We start from the raw sequence: 16,621 nt of genomic DNA on the forward strand, positions 1-16,621 counted from the left end.
TGTGCAGAAAAAATGTATTTATTTATCTACCCTGTGTAAGTCCCACCCCAAAAAGAAAATCACCCAGAAATACAAGAGCAAATGTCAGTTGGAAAAAATCTCCACTTGGCATCAGGTAGAGAATGTAAAGACACTTTTATATTCATAGTGCTTGAGATCTTATACACATACAGGGAAATTTTTCTTGCAAAAGAGGAAATTTTGTGCAACAAAGAAATTTTTCTTGCAACAGAGCCCATATACAGGAAACTTTATTTTTAAATGTATCTTAGAAAACTTAATGATAATATACTGTATTCAAATAAACACTTCCATTTCACTGCTTGCTATACTAGGTGTAAATTATTTTAATAGAAACACTAAATATTTCTCCCCAGTCATATTTTTGATCCTTTATGTCCAGTATATTTGGCCTTTCTATGCCAAGTACCTCATTTTAGGAAAGCTTGTTTTTTTTATTTAGGAATAAATAATGAATTGCCACTTCAGCACTCCCTCCTACCTTCTGCCCCTCATGCAGTTTTCTGCACTTGTCATAAAAGGACATGCTCTGCAGGACCCCCTTTCATACCAGCATCTCTCTCCTGTGTCATCTCTTCATAAATGTGTTGAGGTGAAAATTTCAAAAGAAAGCTGTTTTCCTTGTGGCTCAGTGATTCCTCTATTCTCTGTTATTACAAGACAGCCTGACATTCCCACATATTGAAAAATTAGGGAAATGCAAGACCAACCCACCAGAAGCTGTTCTGCATTCATTCTGGACCTCACAGCTCTTCTAATGCTCATTTCTTCTTTTCTTTTTTTTTTTTTTTTTTAACAGAGAATTTAATTATTAAGAATAATTTCAACTTTGTTTCTTTTAGAATATTATTTCTAATGCAATAAGCATGTTTTGCCTTTAGAGACAAAGGCAACATTCTTGGCCTTAAGCACCAATATACCATGGATGGCTCAAAATCCCATGTGGTACTTCTTACCTGGTATTTATTTTTCAGGAAACAGCAAGGGATATTTTTATCTTTTTGAAACACAGAGGTATTTTTTCTACCTCCAAGGATGGAAAAGACATTTCTTTCTAACACAGCTGTACTCAGAGACAGATCATGTACCTCACAAAAAATCATCACAGAATATAAACAAAATGAAAATTGTGATAAATTATGTATATCTTTTCTGGAGAAGAAACAAGCTAAAATGAAATATCATTTTCTTCCCCACATCCAATTTTGGAAGCTACCTACTAGCTAATATAAAAATGGATACCATTTCAGAACATAACCCGTTTTCTGAGTATTTTTTTCTGAGTCATTGTGGTTCAATAGTGCCACTGAAAGTAGAAAAAACAGTGTAATAGAATTTAACTCTTGTGCTATTCTAGATAGCATTGCCAGAGCGACTTTAAATTGCTTTTGAATGAACTAAAAAGTTCAAGTTAATTGAACACAAGGATTCATGTAGCAAATTATCTTACTATTAATGGTATGGAAGAAAGAAACCTGATTAGTTACCCCAGCTGGATGCTCGCAATGTGAGAAGTCGAGAGATGCCAGAACTAAATCAGAAAGGTGAAGATCAATAGTTCTTTAATCAATAGTGGATTACAGTGGGATTTATTCTGCTGAAAACAGCAGGGGCAGATAAATTCCCTGCTGAGATTAATTACTGGGAAGGGTGGATGTGAACAGAAGAGTGCAGTCATCTTTGTGACAACTCTAAGTGGCAAGAAGAACACCAGTGGGAGTAGAGAGCTCTTTGCCTGAGTCTCTGCTGGTGACCAATGACACCCTCATCAAATTCCCAGCACCTCTTAGTTCCTTAGAAGAAATTGCCTTGAAGCCTGTGGATTTCTACAAACACAAATACTATAAACCAAGAGGCAGGCACACAATTTCTTGGCTTTACTTTTAAACTGATGGGTTTTTACAGCTGTTGGGTTCCTAAAAAACCCATATTACGGAGACAAAAGCACCAATGTGTGCAGCTGAAGAATGACAGCTTCATGCACAAAGGTGCTGATGACATTCACAGCGCCTGCTGAAGTCAAGGGGCTGTCAGAGCTGCTGGGGCTGTCTGCTGGGGACATGGACTCCATGATTACCATTAGAGCCTTTGTTGCTGAATGTTACAGTTCCCACAAACTGGCCACTAATGCAGCATGCTGTAGGGCCAGCTTGGTGGCTAAGCCAGCTAGAGAAATTACAGAGCATCTTTTGTACTAGAACTGATTTAGAAACAGGTCATAAATTGAAATTACTGTGACTTTGAACTACTTAAGGAATTTACTAACATGACAAAACAAACAGAGCCAACAGCTTAGCTTGTCAGGGCTTGATTTTCTACCAGCTTGAGGGAAAGTCTTCTAATTGGTCACCCCTCCTGACATTTTATGTTCACTTACCTTACCAGAAGACAGCAAGATGCAGAGTGTCCAGCAGATTTTAAATTTGCTGGGTGTAATATGATGGATTTATTTGTTCTCTTATCTTGGTTATTACCAGTAGCTATTTCAAAGGTCGCCATCTTAAACTCTGATCAGATGGCATCAACTTCCTCATTTTACTTCTTTTAGAAAACGTTTCAGAAAATATTCTCAACTCTGACTCCATCCAGCTATGTTGGTCTGTTTTCACTGACTTGGAATTCTGGTGCTTTAAGAGAAATTTCTTTGGATTTTTTACTCTGAATTTTATCAGATACCAAGAATCATGTCTGTGTGGCAAACCAAAAAGGATTCTTTATTGGGAAAAAAAAGGCAAGTTTAATACAGATATGATATAAATTACAAAAAATGTTTTAAAAATCACCTCTCCAGGATACCCAGATTAATTGAAGGTGGAGCCTCAGTGAAGCAAATAAAGTCTTTCTAAGATCATCTCTCATTTTAAAGTAGATCATAAAAATAGTCCAGGCCTTGTCCCAGTTCCCAGATGGATATTCCAGTGCCCAGTTCTTTTGCAAGCTCCAAGCGCAACTGGATGGACTAAGAGAAAGACAAGACACATAAAGCAATCATGTCTCAGTCAGAGATATCAGACACTCCATACTGCCATCTCTTCATGCCATTATCAGACCATTTAAAAACATCTACCCTTGAACCAGCTACTGAAAAACCTTGTCTGTATTTCAAATACTCTCTGGTTAGCAAGCAATCATTCAGTCAAAGACAGTTAATCGTACCAGTTAATTCAATGACCTAATAAAAGATTACCAGCTAAATTGACAAAATGCCACAGAAATAAATCAGATTTATGAACTATGCAAAGGACTATTCTAATTTAGCCTATCATTTCACAATGTACAGAAATTCTAACTCTTCCCAGAAATATCTCAGGGGTAAAATAAAACTTTATCACTGAAGACAATCAGAACGATTTGTCAAATACCATCAAGATCTCTTGGCTACCCTTGCCATATCCCAGGACAGAGTCACAATTTACATTACAAAAATTCTATTTTAAAGACATTCTTGGAGATAATAATTAAAAGCATCTCTATTTAAGTTCTAGCCATTGATTTAGATCAGTTAGTTTAGCCATGGGTTAACAAGGGAAGTAATGCCACAATTCATGTTCTGCCTTTTATTTCAATTCAAACAAAAATAATTATTTTTCAATCTTGCTCTCAGGTTTTTCTACCTTGAACTACAGTGATGCAGTGTTTAAACTGTTCATACTAGGGATGTGTTTAAAAATCATTTCCATGGGAAACAAGAAAAAGTATCACAGCATCATTAACAGATCCACTGGGCCTGGCATTCATGACTGCTTTAACTAGTCATGAACAAACTAATTTTGAGCAACCTATCAGTGAGTATAACATTAAAAGGGGAAAGAAATGCATTTTTCATGAGGTAATAACATTCAGTGTTTACCAGCCATCTTGACCAGGAAACACATCTCAAACTATTACAAGAATGTTGAAAATGAAAAAAAAAAAAAAAACCAAAAAACAAAAACATTTCCATGCATTCACCAATCACTACAGTTGGGTAGTGATCTGTTAGAGAAGAAATAATGAAAGAAATATACAGGAATGAGTTTTCTTAACTTGGTTAGTACTGACAATGGCAGGGTGAAATCCTTCCCTGAGGCTGAAGAAAACAGCGTAACAGCACAAGCTATCTTTTCTCTGATACATTCACAATGAAACTTTCTAACTCTCAGACAGGCAGCACTAGCAAGAACAGAGATGTGGTAGGTAATATCCCATATGTGATAGTATTTCCATCCATATTGGATTAATGAGGGGAAATATCCTTTTACTCATGGTGCTTAAGATAACAATCCAGGAAAACAGAGCTTTAGATAATTTCATACTAGTTTAATCATTAAAAAAAGTCTCTGGTCTCTGTAAACACAACGCAATTTCACTACAGAAGCGATTCCATTCCAATACTAAAAGCCAGCAGAGGTTTAATACGCTGGCCTTTTCAGTTCTTTTTCAGTTTAATTTGAGAAAGTCTAAAGATAATTTCCTATGAACTAAGGCTGTAATTAACCATTTTATTCTGCATTCTGCTCTACTGCAGACTATTATGTAGAAGTTTTCAAAACACTAAAGTATGTTCCACATACTGAAGTTCTGTTCCACAGAACTGAAGAAAACAGGGTGATGCAGGCTGACAGGGAGAAACAGGACCCTGTTACAAAGGAAGGCAAAAGTTCTCCAAGCTTCCAGCCACCACGATGAGAAGGAAAATTTCTTTTCTGGTATCTCATCTGAGAATCTGCTAACAACATCTGATAGTACATGAGCCGTGCACTTGAATAGATCCTCTACAGCACCGGTTTGTCCTGGTCTTATCTCCAGACATGCTTTATCTTCAGAGATCCCAAAACCCCATTATGCACGAGAGAAAAAACCAACCTTCTTGCAGCAGCTGCATCTTTGAATCATAACAATTTACATAACATTCACATGAGGGCAAACTTCTTTCACAAAAGCCAAAACCCAGTTCAACATTTTCTGAAATGTCTCAATAATGCAACAGGTCAAGTAAACATCTCTGTCCTCTTACAGCCCTCTGACCTGAGAAAGTGGCACCTACCTTCAGTGTTGGGTAGAAGACTGCATGTTTTCCTCCCTTTTTTCTGCAAAACAAGAAAACCAAATAGTCACAGTAGCTTTGATAGATAACAGGATTTTAAACTAAGGTTAAAATTCCAAAGCAGGTTTGTCCCTTCCAAACTTAACCATTCTGAGATTCTGTGATACTCTGAAAAGGCTGACAGTGAAAAGAGAAGATCCAAGAAGAGATCTCACAACAGAGATGGTTTGATACCGTAACATAGTAAACACTGAGATGTTTTGTTGCAACTGGATGACAAAACTGTCAGATTGTAACATGCAGTTGTGCCTGCTAAATGTGCATCTGAAAAAGATGAAAACGTTTGGTTTTCTGATGCAAACTGTGAAATATTTTCTCAAATTCTCTGAATTATTATCTTTCAGGCTAAATTAACTGCCAGCAGTATAAAATATACAGACAGGACAAGCTATATTGAGCACAAATACCAAGGTGGCATTTTAAACCCCTAGTAATGAGAAGGATGAGTTACAAGGGGTCCCACAGCACCACGTTACCACTTAGGCCAGGAGAAAAAGTAGAATGCATGGGCAGACCAAGAAGGAATTGCTCCTAAAGTCTCACAACTTATATAAGTGAATACTTGCCTGTGCACTGGGACAAGCAGTCAGATTTCTGCAACTATTTGTAACAGACAGTCTCTGCCTGTTGAAATCATTAGCTGTGCTTTGCTTAAAGATTCATGATTTCATTTCTCAGCCACTGCAGATGTGCAAGATTTCCAGGTGAGAGGCTTCACCAGGGAAGCATACATATTTCAGGCCTGGCTGCCATCCCTGTCCAAGATAATTGAACCTTTGCAAAACAAAGTGGTAACTGAAAAAGAGTTCCTTAAATAACCCTCCCCTGCAGCCAGCCGAACCACACAGCTGACTGCCAAGCACAGCATAAGTAAAGTTTAGAGTGATTTTTAGACAGAATGGGCTTCATGCATCAAAAATTCCTCCAGGAAGCCCCACACAAAAACCTCCAAAGGCTGGCTTCAAAAGAAAGGGGAAGTGCTACTGACAAGCTATCCCTCTGCCACAAGTTCATTTTGCCATGTAAGAAATGTGATTTGGACATGAATCCCAGAAGCGTGCCACTCAAACAGAGTCCTCAGAGTTACACTTTTGAGAGCAAGCTTTCATCTAGTGTTCACTGCGTCTCCAAAAGGATTGGACATTAAAGATCATTAAAACAGAGCTTATGATTTATTCCTTTTTAGTTAACACAAAAATCTGTAATTGCTTGGTAGAAAGTAATTTTGCAACAGGACACCAAATAATTAAAAATGAAAGCATACAGATCCCAATCCTTTTGTACAATCACAGAAAACAAATCTAAACACTGGTGAACGGATTTTTTTTCCCTGATAAATAAAAGTCAAAAGAAAATTACAGACTGAGAAATACCTTGAAAATTAAACTAAAAATACAAAGGTAGGTGATTTGTAGGTTTAGGTTTGGTTTTTGTTTATTGGTTGGGTGTTTTTTTTTAAGTAATTAAAAATATTTCAGATAAGGTTGTTTTGGAAATAAAAAGTTTTGATTGTTTTTATTAAAAGCTTCTAAAATGTGTTTTGCTCTTCCTTTCAGTGGTTTATCTTCACATTAACAATGCATTGAGTAAAATACAAGACACAGCTTTGCAGGAGTAGTAGGATTTGTTTGTATCATTTTGCATATTTTGATATATTTGCATAAAAATAGCCAATTATCATAGGAGTAATAAGATGTTGCTGGTTTCATTTAAATCTATTTTAAATAGATTCTTCTAGATCAGGAATCCTCTTGTCATTTCATGATGAACAAGGGAGGACAAAGAATATTATTACCCTTAATGTTCTCAGTTCTTTCAAAAACTTTATCTGGAAGTCATTTAGTTTTACATCTATTACATTTCTTTACAGTCTATTCCATCTAGTGGAAGTTCTTCACTTAAATAATCTTAGCAGTAAGACTTGTGAAACCAGGCTCTTGTACCACAGATTTTTCTCAGAACTATTTTTGGCTGAGTTATTATATGGCTCCCAGGACTCATCTCAGAGCCTCTGATTAACTGACACTTAATAGATAACTTTGATGGATAATTTCTAAAGATATGACTCATCAGACTTCTCTTCTAAAGATTGTTCTAGTTTATGTAATTTCATTAATACTTCTTTGATTTTCCCCTCTCACCCAAAGTACTCTTTTATGCTGCAGTTCAATGTTGACAAACAGATCACAATCAGCAGAATTTCCATTTTCTGGATTCAGCTGCACACTGCAGCCATTGGCCCATGCCCAAAAATATTTGCAGAATGGTAAGTTAATAAATGTAACTTACTTTTTGTATTCAAAGTAGTGTTCAGCAATTTTTTCATCCCAGACAATTTTTGGCTTGTGTTCCTTCAAGGTTTCAATGTACCTACAAATTAAAAACATAATAAGGAATTAACTTTTCTAAGAAGCAGTTATGGAATTACATTGCAGAAATTTCTGAAAGGGCAATTTTACCATGTTTAGATGTTGAACATGATATAAAATATCTTCTTGTTGACAACTAATTTCCTTAACCACTTTACAATTTCATGTTCACATTTTTAGGCTATTTTTTTTCTAAAGCATTGCATATAAATATCTGAAGGGAGAGTGTCAGGAGGTGATATGGATATCCTCAACAGCAACAAGGTGGTGCCAAGCAATAGGACAAGAGGCAATGGGCAGAAACTGATGCACAGAAACTTCCACCTGAATATGAGCAAACACTTTACTATGTGGGTGACCAATCACTAGAACAGATTGCCCAGAGAGGCTGTGAAGTCTCCTTCCCTGGAGATATTCAAAAGGTATCAGGGCACCATCCTCAGTAATATGGTCCCTGGAGCAGGGAACTTGGGCCAGATGGCCTTCAGTGGCCTCTTTTTCATTCTCTGATTGTGTGTGACTCTGTGAATGAATTAATGTTCATCGAGTAACAAATCTGCAAGGACACTTGAAGGCACTGTTTTAATATTTCTACAGTCTAAAATCCATATGCCAAAGCACAGGAACTGAAGTCATTCCTAGGCTGCATACAGCTGTGTCCTCCACTATGAGGCTTATGTCATCGGGAAAGTTCTTCTAGAAAAGGGGCTTAGCTAATCTTCTAAAACTGGAATTGTCAAGGAAAGTTCACTGATAAGTAATTCTGCGTATGAATTTTCCCCATCACTGGCTTCTTCGTATTATTTTCTTGCATGGACATTTTGAACATGGCATGACCTATCTCCCCTGACACAAAGTGAGGATAGAGTACTACTTGGACCCAAAACTCTGCAAGGGGTACGGGGGTGCAAGAGCTGGTATGCTGTAAATTTATAGCTCAAATATTCTCTCAGTGCAGAGGCAGTGTCTGCATTTCTGACTGCAAAACAGAAACAGCTGCTGGCTGCCACATGTCAGAAGACCAGAAGATGGCAAGCTACTGCCAGTGATAGAGGCCACACAGGTGTCACACAAAACCAAGTCTCATTCCCCTGTCTCTTCTGCATTTTTTTAACCTGCATCTTTGGCCATCTCTTTTTGAAAGGTCTATCAAAGCCATCTCCCACTACAGCTGGTCTCATTCTTGGAATAATTTCTCTTCTTATTATAGGATTTGGATGAACACATTTCCTTGTAATCATCCTATTTCTTATTAAAAAATTTCCATCAGCTGTGAAGAGTTGGGAAGAGGTGTGTCAGCAAATCACATCTGTTTCCCATGGGTTTTCTATTGCCCGAACTTGGGAATAACCTGTTCCCTTCTTGTAGCCATGAGTTTTTCCTTTACTTGATTCCTTTTCTTTCAGTAAAACAAAGAAGGCAAGAACTCCAAGATATGCCATATTATCCTATTATCTCTGTAGAATCCTACCATATGCATCATAAGTGGAAAGATTCCTGTGTAAAACTGCAGCAGCTCTATCACAACACACTTGCTTGACTCAAACTAATGCTCACCAGGCACTCCTAATACATTATCTCTTAGCTGGGGCAGTACTTGACTCAACAAATATTTGACATGCACTGGTTAAAATAAATGAATAAATAAATGAATAAAAAGAAAACCAAAATTTGCCATCACACTGAACAAGAAAAGGGATAGCAGAATTCTAGATAAATTTTCGGGTTCTCAAAAAGGAAAAAGAAAGAGGCAAGAAGCTCACCACAGCCAGTTTTCCTTTTTTTCACCCCTCATTTCACTCTATACCTTTCACCTTGTATTTATTGCTAGTTTTTCATCCTCTCTTTTTAATTTATCCCTCTTTCTACTGCCTCTGTGCCAGTTCACTTCTGCTTTTATACTGCTATCCAGACTAATTCCTCATCCATCAGCTCCTAACTTACTACCTTTCTTCTTTTACCAAGCTGCCTCAGCAGTTAAGAGAATGAATAACACTGAAAACTCAGTTTCACAGCCTTGCACTACATATTTCCTGGGAAGTTTGTGACCATTTGCAGAGCAAGTCATGTTGTTTCTATGGTGCTAGCTTGAAACAAGGTCAGCATGGTTGAAGTATCTGGATTATTGATGCCAGCCTCTACTGAAGCACCAATGCAACATATAGAAATGATAGATCTGCATGGATCATCAGGAATAGTAACAAAAGGCCAGTGTCACCTGCATGTCCACCTTGCACATACATGTTCTGACATGGACAAGTGCCATTCTGGCTCATTTAAATGGCCATGCCTCTGTCAAAATGGGCACTTCCTGGTATTCAGAGAAGAATTATTATTTGTGTGACAGATACTCCTGGTTGCAAACACTCTGGGTTAAAACAAACATTCCCTTCTGCAAACTAAAGGAGAAGCCAAAACATACATATTATGGAGTTGCTGTAAAGACTGTCCTGCTGAAGACAGCCCTATGAACAACCCTAATGTGGCTACATCTACACAGCATTGCACTTTACTTTATTCAGTGAATAAATAAAGGAACCAGATTAAAGATTCTCAGGATTTATGCCTGGTGTTCCTTTTCTTAGATGCTTTTCTTCCAAAACATGAAAAATGGCTCGGCCCTGGAGTATGTTAAGGTAAGACCCACAATCTTTAGTCCCCCTGAAGAAGGTATTTATCTTCATGGATAATGGTTTTTTTTCACTGACAATATAAAGAAACCAGTCTCTAGTATATCTTTTGCAACAAAAAATTTACATTCTAGGAAGAGATAGCTTTGTATTTAATTCTTAGACTAGGCTTTATTTATGAAGTTAAACTTTTTAATCTTTGGGTGTTTTGCTTTACTAGTCCTGAATTACTCTTCAACCAAAAAACTTTAGTGAAAAGGAAACCACTACTGAGCATACATTGCATTTTAATGCTCTTTTCTAACACTTTATATTTTCTCCCCAGTTCTCACATGAACAAAACTCTATTAGAAGCAACAGATCTCTAATCAGGATGAAGGACCATTTTCTTCTGCTACAGAAAATTGTGTTTCCACTTCCACTGTATCAAATCTGAGAGATTCAGTCAAATAACAAATACTGCTCACCCTGAAAATCTATGCCACACATTTTCTTTTCCGTTTTCTTCAGCTACAATAGGCTTAGTTATTAAAATGTAAACCTACCAGGAATTGTATCTCCATAACTATCAATAGTGCCTATGCAAGGCAAGTTTTAGACTCAGCTGGACAGGGCCCATCTTCCCCCTTTGTAGGGAGCTGAATCTCTTAATAAAAGTAAAAGAAGTCACACAAAAGACTGTATTCTAGAGCTCAAGAGTTCCAATTTCTGATGCAAAACAAATAGACAGAAATAGCTCCAAATTAGTTTTCACAGGAGTACACCTAATAACATTCTCAGAACTTCTAAAAAAGTACCAGTCCATTTCCCCACTGCTTTTCCCCATTCTGTGAATGGGAAGATTCCCATCTTCAAAACAAGATTTTTCAGAGGGGTTGTATATATAACCTGTAAGTCAAACCCCCTTTTATTTAATGTTTAATTTTAGCTACCATGACACTTAACATTTAAGGTTTATCTTAAATTACTACTTTTAGGTGAGACAAAATGTCAAGAAACAATACAATCTGGAGACATTTTATAAAAAAGGTTTTAAAAGTGGGAATTTTTTGGCCTTCTCTGCTTCTTAGAAGATAATTTCTAAAAAACAAATGCAAACATTTGGAATATCCTATAAGCTACTGAATGATTTAGTCATGAAACTAACAGTTTTGATAAAAGATGCTTTCAATGGTACTAAATAAAACACAAAAGGAAAAAATTTGAAAAAGAAAAGAGATTTTATACAGATTTTGAGTTCTCAATCACTCAGTCCCTAAAGTTTGCAGCTTGCAAAAGGCAGAGATGCCCTGCAATTTAACCATCTCTATCTATTAGCCTTTAAAATAGTTTTGAAAGCATGCATAGATTTATAAAAAACCTAGGAGAGTCATTAACAGCATAATGTTATTTGGGTGTGTGTGTGTATATGTATATATATATAGCATTACACAGTGCAGTAAAAAATGTCAAGAACAGACTGAACAATTAGCTTTCACCACACTGGTTCTATCAGGATAACTTAAAAACCTTTTTACTCATCTCCTCTCTCCACTCAGTAACACCATATTTACAATTTATATGCTTCCAACTTTAAAAGGTGGTAATGTTTCATAGCACTGTATCCCTTGCTTGCACATTAAAGAATTCAGATTTTATTAACACAAATCCCACTAAATTATTTCAAATGCAAACAGGTTATGCAGGAAAAAGACAGCTACTATGTATGTTCTAGAGAATCAAAAGTATGAACTAACATTGAAATAATTTTTACTCTGAAGATTTATGCATCTGAGAGGAGTGGAGAGCACACTATAAGCCTATCTATGGAGTATATTATTCAAAAATAATTCTGTTAAGTCTTTAGATTATTCAATGTAAAAGAGCTTCTAAACAGAGTTTGAAGAGAGAAATCCATCAGTTAGCTGATAAAATATCCAAGCAGCAGCCTAGAAATGAAAATCTATAATCAAGCATCATCTTTCTCTAGTAATCTCTCTGTTGCTGCCTGAACCTTGCTCTGTCAATTTAAAAAGTCAATAAAACTATTTTTACTATTTTAATAGTAACAGGTTTCCAACATAGTAATTTTTCTGGGTGTATTGCTTTCAGTAAGTTTTATAAAATCATTCTCACTGATTTCTTTACAATACTTTGTTAGTGACTTGATAGATGACACTTTTCAGCACTTCCACACCAACCTCACACAAACCCACTGACCTTGTACCTTCTGCCATGATGCACCAGCCCAATGAAAACAAGCAGAACCTCAGTGACATTTCTATCATTACTCTGGGCTCTTCAAAAGAGCATCTTGTTCAGCATTCCCAAAGTAATTTGGAAATAATAATACTTTGCTGGACACAACTGCAGAGAGACAGAAAATTATTCCTAATTTGCAGATCTCAGGAGACACGGTAGACAATGTCAAGCTTTTCAGAAGCATTCCTGTCTCAAGAAACAATGAGCATCAAAACCTTCTGATTCTTTACTGTGGCTACAGAAGAAAACATAAGAAATATATATTTCTATTTATAGAGCTTTACATGTTAGTAGTCCTCCTTACAATCAACTTCAAAGAGGTTTTATAGGGAGACCCACCTGAGAGTTTACACAGTGATACACTGGAAAATTATCCATGGGAATGTCAAGTACAGCTGAAAGCAATACATGCATGCTGTATTCCTCAGCATACCCAAAATGGTGGTTCTTTACCAAAAAAGACCCCACAAAGTTACAGTTAGATATTGATCTATGAATAGAATTAATCACACACAAGGCAGAAAGGTGTGAACATTTATCTAAATATTTAAGATTTTAACTCAGACTGATGGGTATGAGATGAACATACGAAAATCTCCTTAAAGAAAACAAGACCTTGATTTTTAAGTCAAAAACTATTTCTCAGACAATGAGGACATAACTAGATTGAGACAGAAGGTTTGCATATTTCTTTGTGTGCCTTCAGTAACACATTGCTGTTCAGCAGCATGACTGTTTCTAAAGGAAAATTGAAAATATGCCTTGTTGAGAAGCCAAGGTGATTCTTTCCTCAGTCAGGGTCAAACCACTGCACTGACATTACAGCAGCTTCATGTCCATCCTTCATAGAAGAAACACAGGTCCTAATAGATTTCTATAAAGCAATGTATCATCAAGAAACTGTCAAAGTATTAGTGCTTCCTAGACCATACATAAAAACTTACATTCTGCTCCAGCTCACCCAATAATCTGCCTTAGTTTCTGTCTCAGAATCTGAGCTATGAGAGAGTATTTCTGCTTAAAAATACTTCTCAACATGATGAAAACTAATGTTTGTTTATCCCTACAGGCTTGTTTCAAGAACCAGCAGGTTCACCCTAAAAATAAAATCTCTGTAGATAGAACTGCTAGTTTAAGGGCCCATTTCCTGAAATGTTTAAGTAACACTCAATTGAGATTGAAGCATTTTCAGATTCATTACTCCAAATAAAATACTGTGCTCTATTCTTCTAAGAACTGACATAATAAGCACTGCATCTGAAAAAGTGGGGCTGTTTATCTTTGGACGTGAGGCTGAACAAAGTTCAGATCCACTAATATATCTGCTGCTTGGCTTCAGCTGTAAATAACAAAAACTAAAAAACTATGCTGCTTCTGTTGTGTGTCAGGTTGGGCTTGTTTGGATTCCTTTTACTCACATCATAACAACTTTACAGACCTTCTTCTTGCTCAAAGTGTACAAATCAACTCTATTTACACAATGCTACACAGATTACCAATGAAAACTGTTATACTGGATTTGGAGCCTGGTCAGATTCAGTTAATCTTAATTCAGTGAATAGGAGATGAAGTCTGATCCACTCCAGTATGAAAATGTATTCTGAGTGCAAACTCACCTACTTTGATATTCTTAATTCTTCTATACCTCCTTCATTAAAAAAGGTACATATTAACAAATCACATTTCTTTTCCATCCTTTTCTAAAAGGTCAGATGATCTTAATGCAATTAAATACCACTCCTAGCTCTTACAGTTACTTCTTGTATTTCTCTTCAACCATTCCTGAATTTAAATCATCCCAACACAACCCAAGGTCAATAGCAATGTCATCCAGCAGATTTAAGAAACACAAAAGCCAGCAGAAGCATCTTTTCCTCACCCTGTGTCAGGAAAGGAGCACTGCAGTTCCTCCAAGCCTCCACCTCAGCCAGGCAGGTGCTCATGCCCTGTTTCCAGGGTTGCTAAGATGCCCTGGTTGAGCCCCATGCAGGGGCAAAGACACACTTGGTAGCAAAGGATAAATTAAGGGAACATGCATTGGGTGCAAGCAGCAGAAGGCACCAAGGATGGGACAAGGACACGAGTGAAGAGGAAGATCTGCTCCCAAGTGACTTAAGTCAGGCAGAGCACAAAATTTGCAGGCTGCAGGACTCTGGAGATGTAAAACTGACCTGACCCAGGTCAGCAACTGCCTTAGGAATGAAATGCTGCCTCTGCTGTCTCACCAAAAACAGGATATCAGACAGAAGCAGAACTGTCTGCAAGGAACCAGAAGTTCAGACAATTACATAAATGAACTATAGTAGGAGACTGTACCCTGAAAAGGCTGGATTGGATTCCCTTTGCTTCACAAGATGCTGAGAACAAGACACAAAAAAAGTATCTGCACTTCCAAGTAGTCTCAGAAGAATGCTCAGGTTCCTTAGCTGACAATCACATCAGGCCTACAATTTCCACTATTATCATGAATGAGTGGTTTGGCTGCTTAAAGAAACACCATCAAAGGTATTGGCAAAAGGAGGAGCTAAACACCAAACACCTTCTATAAAATAAAAGAAACACAGCTCAGGAATAGTTTTTTTGGCATGTAGTAGCTATTGAAGCACAGTTATCAAGCCCAATATAGCAGATAGTTTCATATGAAAGAAATCATAAATTCCATCCTTAGCAGGGAGGATTGTAACTGGAGAAGTTAACTATGCTAAAGGAAAATCTATGGCAGAGCAGTAAATTCTCCAAACCTCCGATGTCCCATAAAGATATGAACTATATACTCTTTTCCATCTATTGGGACCAAGGTAAGTGAAGAACAAAGAACACTTCTGCTGACTTTTGAGTTGATTTTTCATTCTGGGCAGAGGAATCTTTCTCCTCTCAATTGACTGTACACCAACAGAACTAATGTAAGACTTTCAGCCTTTGTTTTTTGAAAAGACAGTATGATGAGATATTAATGCAAATGAGTATTAATCTCTCATAAAAATTGCAAATCTCAGAAGTTTAATACATTTTTAACATGCCTTAAGATAATCTAGATATCATGTAATTCCTCCATTTTTGGCATGACTTGAAGACAGGCTATGAAGTCATAAACTATCTTTTAACCAATGAGAGTGGAAGTTTATGCCCTTTCGAGCAACTATCTGCATCAGGGCAATTAAGTAAATATTTGAGAACATGAATTTTAAATCTCTCGATATTTAGTTAAACTAATGCATATTAATGTGACAGTGCTCAGTTTTAAAGAAAAGCCTGTGCACTTTTCATCATGAAAAAACAGCAGAACATCTTCCATATCTTTGCCGTAACTCTAAAAAAATTTGTATTTTTATCTATTTAGTTTCTGCTGAACACACATATCTCCCTTCTGATAAAATTTGCTAAAATTAAGACTAAATTTTAAAGCAAAATGAAATACGCATGAGCTTATTTACAATGATTTCCAGAAGAGCTGTTACTTAAATCAAACAGTAACACTTGGATTGCAAATCAAGGGATAACCACCATAACTACCATATTTTTTCCCCCTTTAAATTTCAAAATGCAATATTATTTTCCTCTAACAGGCATGTATATATTTTTTTAAATCTTTAATTAAACAGAACTTATAGCATTAATCCTCTCAAAAGATCTTTGGTTGGCTCAAGAAATTGTTGGTTTAAAGGAAGAATGCAATGGGCATTATAGTCAGCATATATGGGATCTGTGTACATCTAAATTTTGTTAGCATCTGGGGGAGTTAGAAAACAAATTCTTCTGCTGTGCTTGTATGACAGAAGTTTGCTTTTTGCAATTATTTGAACAAATTCAGACAGTAAGTGTTGACAAATTATCTTAGTACACTGCTAAAGTTAAAACAGTCAGACATTTCTGCCTCCAAAGTTGTTCCATATGCAAACACATTACATTGCAGTAACACTTTCAAAACACTATCACTTTGCACCACCTACACAAGTCATCCAACACATGGAGCAATCACCAGTACAGCTGTGTAATCAATAAAAGAAGAATGTCCTTTAAGCACTTACTAACTGAAAAGCTAAGCAAGTTAAATATTAACATCATGATATGCATGTAAGAAAGGCAAATCCAGAAAGTTGAAAGGAAGATTAAAGAGCAAAAAATACTGCAAAGGATCAATTATTAAAAGCATAGTGGCTGAGAGATGGATACAATGTGGAATGAAGAAATGTCTTTTTTTCTTTTTTTTTTCTTTTTTTTAAGCACAATTCAGAAACAACTCTTGGGGGAAGAAGCTTTCATTTTCCTTTTTT

At 36.5% G+C, this 16,621-nt stretch overlaps 1 protein-coding gene across 1 annotated transcript in view; it reads right to left on the minus strand.

The window, feature by feature from the left end:
- Positions 1–2,710: 2,710 nt before the first annotated feature.
- Positions 2,711–16,621, minus strand: part of CHID1 (chitinase domain containing 1) — a 94,731-nt gene continuing 80,820 nt past the window's right edge. The window contains exons 11-13 of the mRNA XM_021555174.2: positions 7,397–7,477; positions 5,048–5,090; positions 2,711–2,980 (exon numbers count right to left, since the gene is read on the minus strand). Of these exons, the coding sequence (XP_021410849.2) occupies positions 2,882–2,980; positions 5,048–5,090; positions 7,397–7,477 (223 nt within the window). The 3' untranslated portion in view covers positions 2,711–2,881. The remainder of the gene's footprint in view (positions 2,981–5,047; positions 5,091–7,396; positions 7,478–16,621) is intronic.

This window comes from Lonchura striata, chromosome 6 (genome assembly GCF_046129695.1).
Source record: "Lonchura striata isolate bLonStr1 chromosome 6, bLonStr1.mat, whole genome shotgun sequence".
NCBI classification, from domain to species: domain Eukaryota; kingdom Metazoa; phylum Chordata; class Aves; order Passeriformes; family Estrildidae; genus Lonchura; species Lonchura striata.